Source organism: Scyliorhinus canicula, chromosome 4 (assembly GCF_902713615.1).
Source record: "Scyliorhinus canicula chromosome 4, sScyCan1.1, whole genome shotgun sequence".
NCBI lineage: Eukaryota > Metazoa > Chordata > Chondrichthyes > Carcharhiniformes > Scyliorhinidae > Scyliorhinus > Scyliorhinus canicula.
In genome coordinates, this window is record NC_052149.1 from 60,744,223 (window position 1) to 60,764,684 (window position 20,462).

Here is a 20,462-nt window from a genome sequence, read left to right on the forward strand (position 1 = left end):
CAGTCTTTCTCTGCACAACCCTCACCGCTGGCCTTGCCTGTCGCTAGTCCAGGCCGTTGGTTTTTTACGAATTAATTTGCTTCCTCCGGGGTGTTAAAGTAACGTTCTTTCTTCTGGTATGAGATCCAGAGCCTGGCCGGGAACAGCATACCAAAACGTACCCTGTTCTTGTACAGGGTTCACTTCGCCTGGTTGAACTCAGGCCTTCGTTTTACAAGGTCCACCCCAATGTCTTGATAGATATGGATTTTATGTACTTCCCAGGTGCTCGCTTTCGTCTGACGCGCCCACCACAGGTTTCTCTTGCGGTCCTTGTACAGGTGGAGCTTTGAAATGATCGCCCTCGGCCGCTCCCTGGCTTTGGGTTTTGGCCTAAGCGCCCAGTGCGCTCTATCGAGCTATAGGAGGTTGGAGAGATTGTTTCTCCCGACTAAGTCGCTCAGCATTTGGGCGACGTAGCTCGTCAGATCCCTGCTCTCGATACCTTCCGGCAGGCCCACGGTCCAAATGTTCCTTCGTCGACACCTGTTCTCTTGGTCCATGTCTTTCCTCTTAAGTTACCCTGGGCCGCCACCAACCTTTTCATTTCGGCTTCCCGGGCGCCGATTCTGTCGCTCTGGTCCGTCGAGGCCTTCTTCAGGTCAAGGATCGTCCTCTCCTGTGTCTCCACTTTCTTCCCCAGCCTGTCGATTTCCTTTGCACGGTGGCCATTGCACCTGCCACCTTGACCGCAACCTGGATTTCTATCTTGATCGCCTCTTTCATGGCAGTCAGCTCCTTCATGAGTAAGTTCTTCCATCCATCGCCATGCAGTTGGGGGCGCAGGGGGGGCTGGCGCTGATGCTCGGGTCGTTTGTCTCCCTCTCTCCTGAGTGGCCGGGGCTCCTTCACCTCGTGGGTCCGCCGCCTCGCCCGCCTGCTGCTCGTGGCTTTTCCCGCCACTTCTGCCATCTTTTCGGTCCCTCAAACTCCCGTTTTCCGGCATACTCGGTTGTTTTCTTCTCGTTGTTGAGTTAGTTTGGTCTATGGAGAAGAAACCCCCTGCTCATGCGCAGGAAACACGCCGGTGGTTCTGCACATGCGCCAGAACACATCGGTGGTTCTGCACATGCGCCAACTCGCGCCGACCCGCGGCGAGGACTCCGCAACTTCCGGGTGGCCCGACGGCAGAGTGGTTCGCGCCACTCTTGGAGCTGGTTTCGGGCCATCGCGCCAAGTGTGGGAGAATCCCGCCGCACGGCTTTCAGGGCTTGTGGGAGGAAACCGAAGCACCCGGAGGAAACCCACACAGACACATGGAGAACTTGCAGACTCCACACAGACAGTGACCCAATCCGGGAATCGAACCCGGGGCTGTGAAGCAACAGTGCTAACCACTGTGCCAACTAAAGCAATATGCACTTTTGGAGTCCCTGTCCTTCCATTCCCATCCTATTCATATATTTGTCGACAGTAAGAAGTCTTACAACACCAGGTTAAAGTCCAACAGGTTTGTTTCAAACACGAGCTTTCGGAGCACGGCTCCTTCTTCAGGTGAATTGGTCACAGGTCACAGGGAACAGGTCACCTGAAGAAGGAGCCGTGCTCCGAAAGCTCGTGTTTGAAACAAACCTGTTGGACTTTAACCTGGTGTTGTAAGACTTCTTACTGTGCTCACCCCAGTCCAACGCCGGCATCTCCACATTATATTTGTCGAGATACCCCTTAAATGGCGCTATCGTACCTGCTCCCTAAATTTCCCCAAGTAGCACGTTCCATATATATCCCATCCTCTGTGGAAAAAAAACTTGTCTCGCATCATCTGTTCTGAACTTTTCCCACACCCTTTAAACCTATGTTCCCTAGTACTTGACTCTCCTACCCCAGGAAAGACCATCTGACAATCCACTCTGTCCATGCCACTCATAATCTTGTAGACCTCTATCAGGCCGCCTCTCAACCGCCGTTATTCCAGTGAGAACAGATCGAGTTTATCTAACCTCTCCTCATAGCTAATGCCCTCCATACCAGGAAACATCCTAGTAAACCGCTTCTGTACCCTCTCCAAAGCATCCTTCTGGTAGTGAGGTGACCAGAATTGTACACAATATCCCAAATGAGGTCCAGCTAAGGTCCACCTACTCCTACTGAGGTGCTTTCGCACTCACCCCTCTGTTCTGTTGTGCCACTTTATTGCTTCTCCTCTGCCATGATCGATCTATTGCTCAGCCCTCTAATCCCGTTAGGGTTTGATTTTGCAATACATCCAAATTCTGCTGAAACTTTGCTCAATCAATAACTTATTGGAGCTTCACAAAAAAATTCCATAAAATTGATGGTTTATTGTGTTTGCAAATGGAACTCAAGGTAATTGTTTGGTCAATTGCTACCAATAATTTTAGATATGTGTTGCAAACATTTTTATTCAGGCCATAAATTGATCTTGTAATGTCGTACTGGGATTCCAAAATGAATAAATGATTACAAAAATGATAAAACACAAGTGTGGGGGTCGGGATGAACTTATCTAGATTTTAGGATGTACACTTACACCACTCCTCCCTGACAAACCAGCTGAGAATTTGTACTCCAGTATGTGTAAAATAGCAGCAGCCAATGGTGTAATATCAGAGCACTGACATGCATCATTCTGCTGTCCCAGTTTTTTTCACCCTTAGGTATTGGGGCTAAATGTTCCTCTGCGCGCGGGAAAATCTGACTTGTGTACTTTTGCAGCTCATAAACTGCACACAAGATCCATGAGTGACTTCAAATGCCATTTTGCAAGTCATGCTGGAGTGGGCATGGAGTGTGGGTGCAGAGATGATCCAGTTAGAAGGCCCACCTTGGTTTTCTCCAACACAGTATTCCAGCTCCCAACAGTGTTTTAAGGCCCAAAAACCTTACCTCTCACCTTCCATTCACACCGAATGCCAGCCTATGCCTTTACAAGTTTCCCACGTCCCTCCATGGCACCAGCATGCCCCCCTTATATTCCCCATGCCCCTTCAGTTCTCCAAAGCAGCTCTATGCCCTCATGGTGAAAAATAAACCTCTCAACATCTAAAATGTCTTCATAGCATTGATTTTAAGAAAAGTATGCATTCTGACATGTGAAAAATACCTTTTAAGACTTAGAAACCTCAAGGTAGATGCAAATGCATCAAAATCTGCACCCCTTAAATAATAGGGAAGAAAAGGCCCACAAAGATTTTGTGTTAAAGCTTTTATTTTTCTAAAGAAACTGAGCTTGACACTGAGATTGGACACCAAAACTGCTGGTTGAAATGGTAAAAAGCAACAGAACAATCAGAATTCAGATGTAGAGGCTGAGTCCGGTGATGAGTACAGGCCAGCTAAAGAAGGTGGAGGCCAGATCCAGAAGGTAAGAATACTCAAAGGCACAGCACGGGATTTTCTGCACAACACGCTGCAATGCAGTATGCCAGCTGTTGGTATCAGGATCCTCTGCTCCCACCATTGTCAATTGTGTTTCCCGTTGTATGTGCCTATCGCCACTACGAAACCCCAGGTGGCGGTGCGTCGTCAGTGGGACTGAAAGATTCTTCCAGCATGAATTAATGGAAATTCCAGCCATAATTGTTGCAGCTGCTTCTGTTACTTGACAATAACTTTGGGGGATCTATACCATCCAGACGTCATAAACAGATTTGAGGAGCTTCGCTGGACATTTCCCCTTTTTGAAGACCATACCCATGCAACTTGAGTTGGTTATGCATAGGTGGCCACTGAGGATCAGGGTAGAAGAAGAGGAGCTGAAATTCTTCATAAGGATGGTAGAGTTTTGAAGGACTTGGTGACTGAGATTGATAACATGTATACTGGATGCACGGCTGAGGCAACTCATAAGATCTGTCTCAATTATAACTCTACCATTTAATGTGTAATTTATACTTTATAATTCAGTGTCATTTGTCTATTAATTGGCTGATTTGGGGTTTTAAATATAGGAGTTTACCTGAGGTAGTATTTATTGTTTGCTTTGTTTGACTCTTGCATAATAAAACAAATTTTGTTCCAAACCACTGAAACTTGCGGCTTAGAACAGTACAGCACAGAACAGGCCCTTCGGCCCTCGATGTTGTGCCGAGCCATGATCACCCTACTCAAACCCACGTATCCACCCTATACCCGTAACCCAACACCCCCCCCCCCCCCCCCCCCCCCCCCCCCCCCTAACCTTACTTTTTAGGACACTACGGGCAATTTAGCATGGCCAATCCACCTAACCCGCACATCTTTGGACTGTGGGAGGAAACCGGAGCACCCGGAGGAAACCCACGCACACACGGGGAGGACGTGCAGACTCCGCACAGACAGTGACCCAGCCGGGAATCGAACCTGGGACCCTAGAGCTGCGAAGAATTTATGCTAACCACCATGCTACCGTGCTGCCCCCTGCTTGTACAGGATCAAATTTGAAAGGAGAGATGCAAAAACTATAGACTAGTTATTATAGGGGACTTTTGAAGACTGGTATAGGAGTAGTCTAATGGTTGATGGGGTGGGAGGTGACAGAGGTTCCTTAAGTGTGTTAACACGGGATCAGAGGTGAGCTGGCAAGATGGATTCAGAACTGGCTCGGTCATAGAAGGCAGAGAGGAGCAATGGAAGGGTGCTTTTCTGATTGGAGGGCTGTGAATAGTGGTATTCCGCAGTGATCAGTGCTGGGACCTTTGCTGTTCGTAGTATATATAAATGATTTGGAGGAAAATGTAACTGGTCTGATTAGTAAGCTTGTGGACGACACAAAGGTTGGTGGAATTGCGGATAGTGATGAGGACTGTCAGAGGATGCAGCAAGATTTAGATTGTTTGGAGACTTGGGCGGAGAGATGGCAGATGGAGTTTAATCTGGACAAATGTGAGGTAATGCATTTTGGAAGGTCTAATACAGTTGGGGAATATACAGTGAATGGTAGAACACTCAAGAGTATTGACAGTCAGAGAGATCCAGGCGTATAGGTCCACATGTCACTGAAAGGGGCAACACAGGTGGAGAAGGTGGCCAAGAATGTAGATGGCATGCTTGCCTTCATTGGCCGGGGCATTGAGTATAAAAATTGGCAAGTCATGTTGCAGCTGTATAGAACTTTAGTTAGGCCACATTTGGAGTATAGTGTTCAATTCTGGTTGCCACACTAGCAGAAGGATGTGGAGGCTTTAGAGAGGGTGCAGAAGAGATTTACCAGGATGTTGCCTGCTATGGAGGGCATTAGCTATGAAAAGCAGTTGAATAAACTTGGTTTGTTCTCACTGGAACGACGGAGGTTGAGGGGCGACCTGATATAGGTCTACAAAATTATGAGGGGCATAGGCAGAGTGGATAGTCAGAGACTTTTTCCCAGGGTAGAGGGGTCAATTACTAGGGGGCATAGGTTTAAGGAACGAGGGGCAAGGTTTAGAGGAGATGTACGAGGCAAGTTTTTTTACACAGAGGTTAGTGGGTGCCTGGAACTCGCTGCCGGAGAAGGTGATGGAAGCAGGAATGATAGTGACATTGAAGAGGCATCTTGACAAATACATGAATAGGAAGGGAATAGAGGGATACGGACCCTAGAAGTGTAGAAGATTTTAGTTTATACGGGCAGCATGGTTGGCACAGGTTTAGAGGGCCGAAGGGCCTGTTCCTGTGCTGTACTTTTCTTTGTTCTCTTTGTTCGTTTTTCAAAAACTGCAGATGATATAAATCTGGGAGGCATTGTAAACTGTGAGGAGGATAGTTTGGAACATAAAAGGGACACAGACAAGTTGGTGGAATGGACGGACAGGTGGCAAATGAAGTTCAATGCCGATAAATGTGAGGGAATTTGTTTTGGTAGGAAGAACATGGAATGACAATACAAAATAAAGTGCACAATTCATTAGGGGGGGGGCGGCGCAGGAGCAGAGCAACCTGAATGTATATGTGCAATAGTCATTGGAGGTGATTGGACAGGTTGAGAAAGCGGTCAATAAAGCATATAGTATCCTCGGCTTCATTTATCGGGGCGAGGAGTAAAGAGCAAAGAGGTGATATTGAACTTGTATCAGGCATTAGTTTCGCCTCAGCCAGAGCATTCCATTTAGTTCTGGGTGTAACACTTTTGGAAGGATGTGAAGGCTTTAGAGAGAGTGCAGAATAGATTTACCAAAATGGTTCCAGGGGTGAGGAACTTCTGTTATAAAGACCCAGATTGGGGAAATTAGGACTATTTTCCTTGGAGAAGAGAAGGCTGAAAGGAGATTTGATAGTGATATTCAAATCATGACAGGACAGGACAGTATAGATAGGGAGAAACTGTTCCCACTCATGAAAGAATAGATAAAGTAATTGACAAAAGAAACAAAAAGAACATGAGAAAGAACTTTTTCAGGTGACTAGGATCGGGAATGCACTGCTTGAGAGTGTGGTGGAGGCAGGTTCAGTCGAGGCATTCAACAGAGAATTAGACTGTTATTTGAAAAGGAAGAATATGCAGGAATACAATGAGAAGGCAGGGGAATGACACTTGAGCGAATTGTTCAAAGAGCCGGTGCAGACAAGATGGTCCGAACGTCCTCCTTCTGTTCTGTAATCGTTCTTTGATTCTTTCAGTAAACCACTGGGATTTCGGAATTCTTTTTCTTTGAAAGAGAAAGTTACTGGTCTTGACCAGGACCATAACAAAATTGGGGGCTCATAACAATTTCCTGTTCAGGGTAATTAGACAATCGTTGGCATTTATATAGTGTGCTTAAGGTACAGAAATGTCCCAATGGACTTCATAAAAATTTGATCTGACAAAAATGGACATTAAGTCAAAGAAGGATAATTTACATTCCAGCCATAAAGGTAAGTATTAAGGAAAGTCTTAATAGAGGGAGGAAGGTGAAAGCTTAGAAGAGAATTTCAGAGCAGAGAATCTAGGCAATCCAAGGTACATATGATACATGGCCTCTTGTAGCTCTGAGAAAGGGAAGAAACAAAGAGAAAACGGTGTTTCCACATTGTTGGGACTTGATTGGAAATCTGATGTCTCAAATCTCAGTGCTCATATATTCAAGTAAGTGCACAAAAATATTGATGACAATATCAATGAAAATCTAATAGCTGCTGCAAAAACTAGAGAAGGCATCTTCTGTTCACAAGCATTGTGTGAGTAGAAATGTAAGCACAACAGGACAATGAAATGGCACTTGGTAAGGCATAACATCATCTGCAGATCAATGTCCTAGAATCTAATAGGACCGGTCTGGAAAGCAAAGCTATCTGATAATCTAGAATCTATACTGAGTATAGGAAGTATGCATCTTAGTTTGTAACTTGATCATGAAGTGGATAAAGATCAGACAGTGAAAAGATGATGAACATTGAAACTCAGCTCATTATCTACTCAGAAATCATTAGGCCTGTGGTGCTGGGAGATACCAATATTAAAGAGACAACATCTAATTTATCAAAATAATTGAGGCTTCTTTTGGAAATTTGTTCCACAACTACGTGTGAACATAATATGATACAGATTGAAAGCATTTTATTTGATGACACCATCATCTGGGCAGGTTGACTGTTGAGTAACTTCCCCCGAGGTAAATCTCATGCGATACACCCAGTGAATATGATATGGGAAATTCAGCACAACTCTGTCAAGCACGAGCTCTCATTGAAAATTAATCTGAAAAGACTATTGATTGAGTTGGCCAACTATGCTGTTATTGATGAAGATGAAAGGTCCAGTATGGTGGGAATTTATGGCTTATGCTTCTGCATCTGGATGGTCAAGAGTCAAAAGCAATCAAAGCACATTTTATCCGACAGAGGGATGGTTGGCCATGTTGAAGAACAGAGAGATGTAAAAACTTTAGACTAGTTCTCGTGGGGGACTTCAATTATCCAAATATAGACTAGTATAGTCGTGGTGTACAAGCACTTGTTGATCTCTTGGCATTGATAAAGTTGGCTTCTGTCAATCACAGAATTAAAATTCTACAATAACCTTTACATTCAATGGAATTTTCATTTAATACTAAAATGTCAGCTCTTTATAATACAGCAGCAATTGTCTTTTAAATGTTTAAACTTGTGAATTGCTGTAATTTAGAGAAGAGAAACAAGATCACAAAATCCACTATCTTGCCTATTTTAAAAATAAATTATCTGAATTAAATGCTGTGGCGCAGTGGGCTGGACCATTAGCACATGTTAGAAAAGCAATGGGACAGATACAAATGTTCATTTTTTGACTGCGCTATGGGGAGACATCATGTAGAAGCCCGGTTATGTTCCCATATTCAAAGGTCGGAAGAATCACTGCCGGATCTCAATTGCTCAGCTCCCATTAGCCATTTCAGTGTGATTTGAGAAATAGTCTGTGAACAGATCACCTACCCATTCACTTGCATACAGAATGGCTGCAAACCGGGGAAATTGGAGAAAAAAGGAAAGAACTGTGGTGAATCATTTTCTTCATCTGCTTTCAAACATAGTATGCTGATATAAATGATCCCAAATGTCAAAAAATACATGCTACACTTCTCCACCTAAACAAAAAGGTTTACCAGACACTTTCATACAAAGGTACAAGGACCAGTAGATCCCGAAAGATTTTATAACACACCTCTCTTGATGCGTTATGCAGTGTTATTAAATATCTGGCGGAAAATAAATCATAGAATACTTAGAACATAGAACAGTGAACATAGAACAATACAGCACAGAACAGGCCCTTCGGCACTCGATGTTGTGCCGAGCTTTGTCCGAAACCAAGATCAAACTATTCCACTCCCTGTCATTCTGATATGCTCCATGTGCCTATCCGATAACCGCTTGAAAGTTCCTAAAGTGTCCGACTCCACTATCACAGCAGGCAGTCCATTCCACACCCTAACCACTCTCTGAGTAAAGAACCTACCTTGGACATCCCTCCTATATCTCCCACCCCGAACCTTATAGTTATGCCCCCTTGTAACAGCTACATCAACCCGAGGAAATAGTCTCTGAACGTCCACTCTATCTATCCCCCTCATCATCTTATAAACCTCTATTAAGTCGCCTCTCATCCTCCTCCGCTCCAAAGAGAAAAGCCCTTGCTCCCTCAACCTTTCCTCAAAAGACCTACCCTCCAATCCAGGCAGCATCCTGGTAAATCTCCTTTGCACCCTTTCCAATGCTTCCACATCCCTCCTTTGGTGAGGTGACCAGAACTGCACACTATACTCCAAATGTGGTCTCACCAGGGTCCTGTACAGTTACAGCATAACTCCACGACTCTTAAGCTCAAGCCCCCTGTTAATAAACGCTAACACACTGTAGGCCTTCTTCATGGCTCTATCCACTTCAGTGGCAACCTTCAGAGATCTGCGGACATGAACCCCAAGATCTCTCTGTGCCTCCACATTCCTCAGAACCCTGCCGTTGACCCTGTAATTCGCATTCAAATTTTCCTACCAAAATGAATCACCTCGCACTTATCAGGGTTAAACTCCATTCTGCCATTTTTCGGCCCAGCTCTGCATCCTATCTATGTCTCTTTGCAGCCTGCAACAGCTCTCTGCCTCATCCACAACTCCATGAATCTTGGTGTCATCAGCAAATTACTGACCCACCCTTCAACAAGTCATTGATAAAAATCACAAATAGCAGAGGACCCAGCACTGATCCCTGTGGTACATCGCTGGTAACTGGTCTCCAGTCTGAAAATTTTCCATCCACCACCTGTCTTCTATGTGATAGCCAGTTACTTAACCAATTAGCTAAATCTCCCTCTTTCCCACACCTCCTTACTTTCTTCATGAGCAGACCATGGGGAACCTCATTAAACGCCTTACTAAAATCCATGTATACGACATCAACTGCTCCACCTTCAACTACACACTTAGTTACCTCTTCAAAGACTTACCCTTCATGAATCCGTGTTGACTATCCCGGATTAAGCTGCATCTTTCCAAATGGTCATAAATCCTATCCTTCAGGACCTTTTCCATTAACTTACCGACCACCGAAATAAGACTCACTGGTCCATAATTACCAGGGTCATTCCTATTCCCTTTCTTGAACAGAGGAACAACATTCGCCACTCTCCAGTCCTCTGGCACTATCCCCGTGGACAGTGAAGAAGAAAGATCAAAGCCAAAATGATCAGAGGGTTAAATAGGGTGGACGGTGAGAGCCTTCTCCCGCGGATAGAGGTGGCTAGCACGAGGGGACATAGCCTTAAATTGAGGGGTAATAGGTATAGGACAGAGGTCAGAGGTAGGTTTTTTACGCAAAGAGTGGTGAGGCCGTGGAATGCCCTACCTGCAACAGTAGTGCACTCGCCAACATTGAGGGCATATGGATGATAATGGCATAGTGTAGGTTAGATGGCCTTTAGTTTTTGACTTCCCATGTCGGTGCAACATCGTGGGCCGAAGGGCCTGTACTGCGCTGTATCGTTCTATGTTCTATGTTCAAAGGCTCTGCAATCTCATCCCTTGCCTCCCAAAGAATCCTAGGATATATCCCATCTGGCCCAGGGGACTTGTCGACCCTCAGATTTTTCAAAATTGCTAATACATCTTCCTTCAGAACATCTGCCTCCTCCAGCCTACCCGCCTGTATCACACTCTCATCCTCAAAAACATAGCCCCTCTCCTTGGTGAACACTGAAGAAAAGTATTAATTCAATGCCTCTCCTACCTCTTCTGACTCCATGCACAAGTTCCCACTACTGTCCTTGACCGGCCCTAACCTCACCCTGGTCATTCTTTTATTCTTCCCATAAGAGTAAAAAGCCTTGGGGTATTCCTTGATCCGACCCGCCAAGGACTTCTCATGCCCCCGCCTAGCTCTCCTAAGCCCTTTTTTTTACCTAATTCCTTGCTACCTTGTAACCCTGAAGTGACCCAACTGAACCTTGTTTTCTCATCCTTACATATGCTTCCTTTTTCCCCTTGACAAGACATTCAACCTCTTTTGTGAACCATGGTTCCCTCACATGACCATTTCCTCCCTGCCTGACAGGAACATACCTATCAAGGACACGCAGTATTTGTTCCTTGAACAAGCTCCACTTTTCATTTGTGCCTTTCCCTGACAGTTTCTGTTCCCACCTTATGCTCCCTAATTCTTGGCTAATGGCATCATAATTACCCTTCCGCCAATTATAAACCTTGCCCTGCCGTATGACCCTAGCCCTCTCCATTGCAATAGTGAAAGACACCGAATTGTGGTCACTATCTCCAAAGTGCTCTCCCACAAACAAATCTAACACTTGGCTCGGTTCATTACCCAATGTGCCCCCCCCCCCCCCCCCCCCCCCCTCTTGTCGGCCTATCCACATATTGTGTCAGGAAACCCTCCTGCACACACTGTACAAAAACTGCCCCATCCGATCTGTTCGACCTATAGAGGTTCCAATCAATATTTGGAAAGTTAAAATCACCCATGACAACTACCCTGAGACCTCCACACCTATCCATAATCTGCTTTGCAATTTTTTTCCTCCACATCTCTATTACTATTGGGGACCTAATAGAAAACTCCTGACAACGTGACCACTCCTTTCCTATTTTTATCGTCAGCCCACATTACCTCAGTAGGCAGATCCCTTTTTAGGTCCCACTTCAAGGGTTTCTCCTTCAGTTGCTTTCAGTACTGACTGACCCTTAAAACAATATATTATTTACATACTGTACTAAATTGCATGATTATTGATTCAGTACAATTCTATTCCTAAAGATATCATTTTATAAAAGAGCGCTCTTTGGTCTGCCCAAAATTTGCTGGCTTTGCAGTGCAAAGAACTGTGGACGACTGAGTGTTGCAGACTATACATTCCAAAGTCCGGAACTTCCAAATCCAGGGATGCACTAAAGCTTTGGACAGTTGCCACAAAGACTCAACAGGAAAAGCCACTATGTACATCTCTTAATCAAGCTTAAAATTAGAGGACATCGAGTATCACTTGCTTTATAAATTTGATTTGGCTCCAGTTGGAACACCTTCAGACTCTTCAACTGGGTTGTTCCAGCCTTTTCTTTCTCTGCTTTGCTTTAAAATATTATATGCTTTGACAAAGAGTCATCCAGACTCGGAATGTTAGATCCCTTCTGAGATTGTCCAATATTTTCTCTTTTTGTTTCAGATTCCAGCATCTGCAGTAATTTGCTTTTACATTAAAATAGTATTACTCTTTTCTTTTAACTATCCTACTGGGAAAGAATTGTGGAATCCGAGTCAGGCAGATCAGAACTCAACTCCTCTCTCAAAGCTTCTCCAAACTCACGGCCACTTGACTTTCCTGGGCTCCACCTAGCAATGGCCTCATCTCCCCACGCTGAAATACAAAGTATCCCCAGGGACTTCCCCAGTCAAAAGACATTCCTCTGGTCAATTTTACCTGCTGTTTCTTTGCAGAACAAAATCCTTTTTAAAAACATGATCATTGCAGCCAAACACGTTATACCCGCAGGCTTTTAACCCTTAAATTGTCCTACGATTCAGAAGCCAATATTCCCAAAATCCTCCAATCGTCACATGTGGCAGTTAACTACATAGTACACGATGCTAAAAGGTACTAAAAAATTGTCTTACCATATGATGAGACACTGTCCCAGTATCCTTCATACAGTGATAGCCCTTTCCTAGCTGCATTACTGGAGCATGCACCAAATTGGAGGCCTGATAACTCCCTGGAGGGAGTTATAAGGCTAGTGCCTAATCAACACTCTGCATGGTATTGAGAGGGGTCATGGAGCCTTAGCTAAACTGGAGTCAATGGAAATCACGGGGTGAACTCTCCGCTGGTTGCAGTCATACCTGACACAAAGGAAGATGGTTGTGGTGGTTGAAGGTCAATTATCTCAGCTCCCGGACATCACTGCATGAGTTCCTCAAGGTAGTGTTGTAGATCCAAACATCTTCAACTGCTTCATCAATGATCACCCTTCCATCATAAGGTCAGAAGTGGGGATATTCAGATGACTGCACAATGTTCAGCACCATTCACGATTCCTCAGGTTATGAAGCAATCCATGTCCAAATGCAGCAAGACCTGGACAATATCCAGGCTTGGGCTGACAAGTAGCAAGTTACATTCGCGGCACACAGGGGCCAGGCAATGATCATCTCCTACAAGAGAGAATCTAATCACTACCCGTTGACGTTCAATGGCATTACCATCGTGAATCCTCCACAATAAACATTCTGGGGGTGACCATTGATCTGAAACTGAACAGGCCTAGCCACATTAATACTGTGGCTACCAGGACAGGTTAAAGGCTAGAAATCCTACAGCGGGTAACTCACCTCCTGACCCCCTAAAGCCTGTCTAACATCGACAAGACACAAGTCAGGAGTGTAATGGAATACTCTCCACTTGCCTGGATGTGTACAGTTCCAACAACACGCAAGAAGTTCAACACCATCCAGGACAAAGCAGCCCGCTTGATTGCTCTCAGTTCCACAAACATCGAATCCCTCCATCACCGACAAACAGTGGCAGTCATATGTACCACCTACAAGATGCACTACAGTAACTCACCAATGTTCCTGAGACAGCACCTTCCAAACCCATGGCCACTACCATCTGGAAGGACTAGAGCAGCAGATATCTGGAGATTCCCTCCAAGTCACTCACCACACTGACTTGGAAATATATTGCTGTTCCTTCACTGTTACTGGAGCAAAATCCTGGAACTGGAGTGTACCTAAACATCTGCAGTGGTTCAAGAAGGTAGCTCACCACCACCTTCTGAAGGGCAACTGGGGATGGGCAATAACTGCTGACCTAACCAGTGACACCCACATCCCATCAATGAATTTTCAAAAACGATGAAGGTACAAAGTCAAATAGCATTTGGAAAGCACTGTGCAATTAGAATGAAGCATTCTAGCAGGCAGACGGGAGCTGTAGAGTAATGAAAAACCTTCAACTAATAACTTATTACTGAGTGCTTATTTTTTTCCTCCTCCACAAAGTGCCTTGGGACATTGTTCAACATTGAGAGCACTACCTAACCACGAGTTGCTCTTGTTTTTGTCATGATACAAGAGGCATGTTTGCTTTGGCTGCTGTTTAACACCTTAAGGTGGTGATAAGATGCATCCCAGTTGATAGAAAACCAAACCCAAAATATAGATTGGTGGACTGTACATAGAAGGACACAAATGGCAAATTAATAAGCACAGAAACACAGCCGCTGCCTCTTGAAAGAGTACAACCTTGTGGTACCTATTTCGCACATAAATGCCAGAAGTTGGAGCCATTCCCACAAATATTACTTGAAACGTTAACCATCTTTTATCAAGCATCTCTTCTAGGATGCTGGCAGATGAGTTTTATATTTTCTGTTTTTACTTTGTATCATAACAATGTGGGCAGGGACCAGGTAGCTGTCAGTGTGTTCACATTCATGGCAACAGCTAAGGTTTATTCTCAAAATAACACAGAATGGGGAGAAAACAGAGGGAGACTAGTCCTCACATGAAAAATACAGCTGTCAGTTAGAAAACGCTCCATGGCAAAATCCAGGTGCGGTAGTTTGCTACAGAAATGTATATCATCTCCTCACTCTGTCTGAATAAGCAATGAACACATTCAGATGTTTTTGTCTGTTATTGTAGGTTTTGAAAGGGTGATTAATGGTACAGGCTGCAGGACAAAAGAGTGTACAGTCACCTTAGATCAGTGGCGTGTGCTGTAGCTTAAAAGAGAAAAGAAGTATTCAGATGAGAATTGTTGGATCTCCAAAAGGAGACATAATGTGAATAGTAATATAAGTGGGGAGAAATCACACATTTTTGAATGGGAGCAAAGTACTTATTACAAGGTCCGGAAAGGAGACCACAGCAAGCCACACAGGTTGAATCAAAAGGAAAAAGATTTAATGTAACAGAACAAGAGTACAGAGCAGTTAGTCAACTACAGGGGGCCACTCACAGTTTATGGCCCTCTGGTTTTGTGAAGGATGTAGAAGAAGCCTCTCAGTGGGGGAAGTGTGTATTTCCCATAGTCCTTTGGGAATATCAATCCCCCCATAAGTGTCCCATGACCTGCTTAGCCCCAGGTTATGACAGTGCTCTTGTTCTGAAATGGGGCTGATTGTATAAAAAAATCTGGGGCACTGCTATCAGCCGGTATTATCGACATTTAGTACGTGGCTATGAAAAACTAATTTAAAGACCGCAACTCTGTTCTGACGACATAAAAAAACCCTGCTGAATTTTAAAAAAGAGGATTGTTCTAGGAGTAAAATTAATTTCATGCGGAAAATGCGCTAGCCCCTTGGGGCATCAGCAGCTTCTTTGTGAACATTTTTAAGCTATGGCCTTCAGGTTAAATATTAGCGGAAAATAGTTAACTGAGGCAGCATATTCAAACTTCGGCCTGTTATATTACAGTGTTTACTAAGGTTAGATTTACATCCCTGATTTCCTGCATATTGAGGGACGGCATTCTGCAGTAGCAGCTGAGGTTTATTTGCCCTGCCACATTCTATGTTTCTGGTGGCCAGAAGGGATCTTGCTGGGCTTTCTGAGGTTTCCTCATTTGCATACTGCCTTTGCACTCCCACTGTGGTTTGTGAGGTGTGCTGCGGGCCTGGGCATGAACAGAAATGTGCAGATGTCATTTGAAGCAGCAGCTGCAGTTCCTGATTACTGAAAATTGATTCTTGCCGCTTCTTCTGCTGAACTGTATGAGCTGTGAGGTGAGCCAGGAGTCTGCCAATTCCTGTGGTGGAAGGAGGACAGCGTGATTTTGCGAGACAGGCTGGTAAATATGCTCAGGCAAGAAAAACTACCATTACTGGGCCCAGTCATTGCAGCCCCAGGACACCACTGTAAGACCTCTGCAAAAGTGTCCTTACCATCTTCAGCTGCTTCATTGTTAACCTTCCCTATGTCAAAAATGTCATTTGCTGAGAACTCCACACTGTTCAGCTCCATTCGCATTATCCTCAGACAATGAAGCAGCGCCTGCCAGCAATGCAGGAACCAGACAACATCCAGATGTAGGAATGAAAATGGCAGTGACATTCAAACTACATAAATGGCAGATAATGAATGTCTCACTCTAGAGAAAGCACAGCCAACTCCCTTCGACCTTCAATGACATCACCGTCCGTGAGTCGCACATATGTAATAGTTTAGGGCCATCACCGACCAGAAGTGTCACTGGATCAGCCACGCCAACACTGTAGCTAACGGAGCAGGACAGAGGCAGGGAAGAGGTTGATTGTGTACCGAGGTCATACCACACTGGACTGGAGGAAACGGGCTCAATAGACCAACTAATGTCCTTTTCCATATGTTCTTATCTGATGTGTGTGATCCATGACATTCTGAAATAAGCCAGTGGCATCAAGAAACAGAACAGTATAGATTTAACTTTCTGGACCGAGAGGCAGTGGTGCAGTGGTAAAGTCACTGCACTAGAAATTCAGAGGCTCAGGCTAGCTGCCTTCCAAAATGGCCTAGCAAGTCATTCAGCAGTTTACTTGCAGACAGAAAACTTGACAAGGTGTGCAAATGTAAATTGGGTGCAATGTCTCTGCCTTTCTGTACTTGGTACACACTTTGCACCATCAGTTCATGGGGGAGGAATTTTAGCCACTCCCTAGGGGCTGGTTACAAAGTTTCATAAAGTCATTGGAGTTAATTGCCAATCGACCCTCCTGGCTAGATTATGAAACGTGAAGTATAAAGAAGAGATAAATGATTTATCAAAGAAAGTATCCCAGCATTACCTTTGTGCATATGAGTGTTGCTTTTTATAAATAAAATCAGGATGACATTTGGTTATTTAATGACTTTAAGTGAGATATTTAAACTCCAGCTAAAATTTCATCTGCACCTTTTTTCATCATGTGTAGGTTGACATCAAATATTTCCACTTACTTTGTGACACTCTCACTAGCTCTGTGACACTGAACACACCTGATGTGACAAAGCTGTCTTGGAAGCCCAAATGTCCTGCAAAACATGGAAATAAAGAAAAGTAAGCTTCTACAGAGCAAGAATTTGTGACTAGAAATGTTGTATTTCACATTAAAGTATGGACATCCACCATTTAAAAATAAATGCTCCCACTTTCATGAGGTAAATAATCCAATTGAAGATCTGCACCAAAAGGGAGAAAGCAGTCAACAAGTGATCACTTATTGTGAAAAGAGTGGGCTGGTTAATACAAAATATGACATTATATGTCAAATAGTAGATACCACAAAATCTAATTGGAATTGTAACTTCCATGTAAAGAATGTTCGTAGTAAATAAAATGTTAGTCTGTATTTCTTTTCTTCCAGCTTTTGCCTTAAGAAAAAACTTAAAATTAATAATGTTCCTGCCAGTAGCCACTTGAATGATATATGACCATAAGTTAAATTAGCCACTTGCAAGACTCTTCAAATTTGCTGCACTATACTCGTGTTTTATCCCTGCAGGAAAAGAAGCACACAGTAGAAGAGAGAAATAAACAATCGTGAATGGGGCCCCAGATCTGAAACCTCTAATCTGGCTGCAGGAAAAGACTATAAATTGGTGATCCAGTGTCAGCAGACCTACAATGAGGTATTACACATCTTCAGATAGTTCCCAAAATCAATGTTGGTTCATCCAGTTCCAATCTTTCGCACATTTAGGGTCTCTAGCAATCACAGATTTAACATACACAAAGATAGCATCATTACCCAGCAAGTCTTGGCAAGTCACATTTTCTTACAAGGTGGCAGACTTAGCTCAGTGGCAGCACACTCTCCTCAGAGTCAAAATGTTCCCACACCAGCAACAATCTCAGCCGGCACTCCGGTGTAGCATGGTTGCAGAAAACATAAAAATAGACTGCAAAAGCTTCTATAGATATATGAAGAGAAAAAGACTGGTGAAGACAAATGTAGGTTCCTTACAGTTAGAATCAGGTGAATTCATAATGGGCAACAAAGAGCTGGCAGATCAGTTGAACAATTACTTTGGATCTGTCTTCACTAAGGAGGACACAAATATCCTTCTGGAAATACTAGGGGACAGAGGGTCTAGAATGAAGAAGGAATTGAAGGACATCCTTATTCATCAGGAAATTATATTGGGGAAATTAATGGAATTAAAACTCAATATGTCCCAAGGGACTCCAAAACCTGCATCCCAGAGCACTTAAGGAAGTGGCCCTAGAAATACTTGACGCATTGATGATCATTTTCCAGCATTCTATAAACTCTGGAAGAGTTCCAATGGATTGGAGTGTAGCTAATGTAATCCCACTTTTTAAAAAAAGGAGGGAGGGAGAAAAAGGGAAATTATAGACTGGTTAGCCTGACATCAGTGGTGGGGAAAATGCTGGAGTCAATTATTAAGGATGAAATAACTGCATTTGGAAAGTGGGGACAGAATCGGTCCAAATCAGCATGGATTCACTGAAAGGAAATCATGCTTGACAAATCTTCTCAATTTTTTTGAGCACAGTAAGAAGTCTTACAACACCAAGTTAAAGTCCAACAGGTTTGTTTCAAACACTAGCTTTCGGAGCACTGCTCCTTCCTCAGGTGAATGAAGAGGTATGTTCCAGAAACATATATATAGACAAATTCAAAGATGCCAGACAATGCTTAGAATGCAAGCATTTGCAGGTAATCAAGTCTTTACAGATCCAGAGATAGGGGTAACCCTAGGTTAAAGAGGTGTGAATTGTCTCAAGCCAGGACAGTTGGTGGGGGCTGAATGTATGAGACATGAATCCCAGGTCCAGGTTGAGGCCGCACTCATGTGTGCGGAACTTGGCTGTAAGTTTCTGCTCGGCAATTCTGCGTTGCCGTGCGTCCTGAAGGCCGCCTTGGAGAACGCTTACCCGGAGATCTGAGGCTGAATGCCCTTGACTGCTGAAGTGTTCCCCGACTGGAAGGGAACATTCCTGTCTGGTGACTGTCACGTGATGCCCGTTCATTTGTTGTCGCAGCGTCTGCATGGTCTCGCCAATGTACCACGCTTCGGGACATCCTTTCCTGCAGCATATGAGGTAGACAACGTTGGCCGAGTCGCACGAGTATGTACCGCGTACCTGGTGAGTGGTGTTCTCATGTTTGTAATGGTGATATCCATGTCGATGATCTGGCATGTCTTGCAGAGATTGCCATGGCAGGGTTGTGTCGTGTCATGGTCGCTGTTCTGAAGGCTGGGTAGTTTGCTGCAAACAATGGTTGCTTGAGGTTGCGCGGTTGTTTGAAGGCAAGTAGTGGGGGTGTGGGGATGACCTTGGCACGATGTTCATCTTCATCGATGATGTGCTGAAGGCTGCGAAGAAGATGTCATAGTTTCTCCGCTCCAGGAAAGTACTGGACGACGAAGGGTACTCTGTCAGTTGTGTCCCTTGTTTGTCTTCTGAGGAGGTCGGTGCGGTTTTTTGCTGTGGCGCGTTGGAACTGTCGATTGATGAGTCGAATGCCATATCCCGTTCGTACGAGGGCATCTTTCAACGTCTGTAGATGTCTGTTACGCTCCTCCTCGTCTGAGCAGATCCTGTGTAAACGGAGGGCTTGTCCATAGGGGATGGCTTCTTTAATGTGTTTAGGGTGGAGGCTGGAGAAGTGGAGCATCGTGAGGTTATCTGTGGGCTTGCGGTAAAGCAAAGTGCTGAGGTCACCGTTCTTGATAGAGATGAGTGTGTCCAAGAATGCAACTGATTTTGGAGAGTAGTCCATGGTGAGTCTGATGGTGGGATGGAACTTATTGATGTCATTCTGTAGTCGTTTCAGTGATTCTTCGCCGTGAAGATGTTGGCAGATTGAGGTGCGAATTTGGTCCCCATGGCTGTTCCGTGCGTTTGGATGAAGAACTTGTTGTCGAAGGTGAAGATGTTATGATCCAGAATGAAGCGGATGAGTTGCAGAATTGCGTCTGGAGATTGACAGTTGTCGGTGTTGAGTACTGAGGGTGTTGCAGCAATGCCGGTGTCATGGGGGATGCTGGTGTAGAGTGCCAAGACGTCCATTGTGACGAGGAATGTTCCTGGTTCAACTAGTCCATGGGTGCTGAGCTTCTGTAGTAAGTACGTCGTGTCGCGACAGAAGCTGGGCGTACCTTGTACGATGGGTTTCAAGATGCCCTCGATGTAGCCAGAGAGGTTCTCACATAGGGTCCCATGCCTGAAACGATAGGACGGCCTGGTGTGTTGGCCTTGTGTATTTTCGGGAGGCAGTAGAGATCTCCAATGCGGGGAGTACGTGGGATGAGAGCCCGTAGGATGCTCTGAAGGTCTGGATCAATTTTTTTGAGTACGTGATCAGTAGAGTGGGCAAGGGTGAACCAGTGGATGTTGTGTATCTGGACTTTCAAAAGGCTTTTGACAAGGTCCCACACAAGAGATTAGTGAGCAAAATTAAAATTCATGATATTGGGGGTAATGTATTGATGTGGATAGAGGACTGGTTGGCAGACAGGAAGCAAAGAGTGGGAATAAATGGGTCCTTTTCAGAGTGGCAGGCAGTGACTGGTGGGGTATCGCAGAGTTCAGTGCTGGGACCCCAGCTGTT

General features: G+C 44.5%; 1 protein-coding gene across 16 annotated transcripts in view; it reads right to left on the reverse strand.

Moving 5' to 3' along the window:
* nfia (nuclear factor I/A) overlaps positions 1–20,462 on the reverse strand; it is a 1,014,328-nt gene that overhangs the window by 262,152 nt on the left and 731,714 nt on the right. For all 16 annotated transcript variants that reach the window (XM_038794333.1, XM_038794326.1, XM_038794335.1 and 13 more), the window contains one exon: positions 16,840–16,914. In XM_038794333.1, the coding sequence (XP_038650261.1) occupies positions 16,840–16,914 (75 nt within the window). The remainder of the gene's footprint in view (positions 1–16,839; positions 16,915–20,462) is intronic.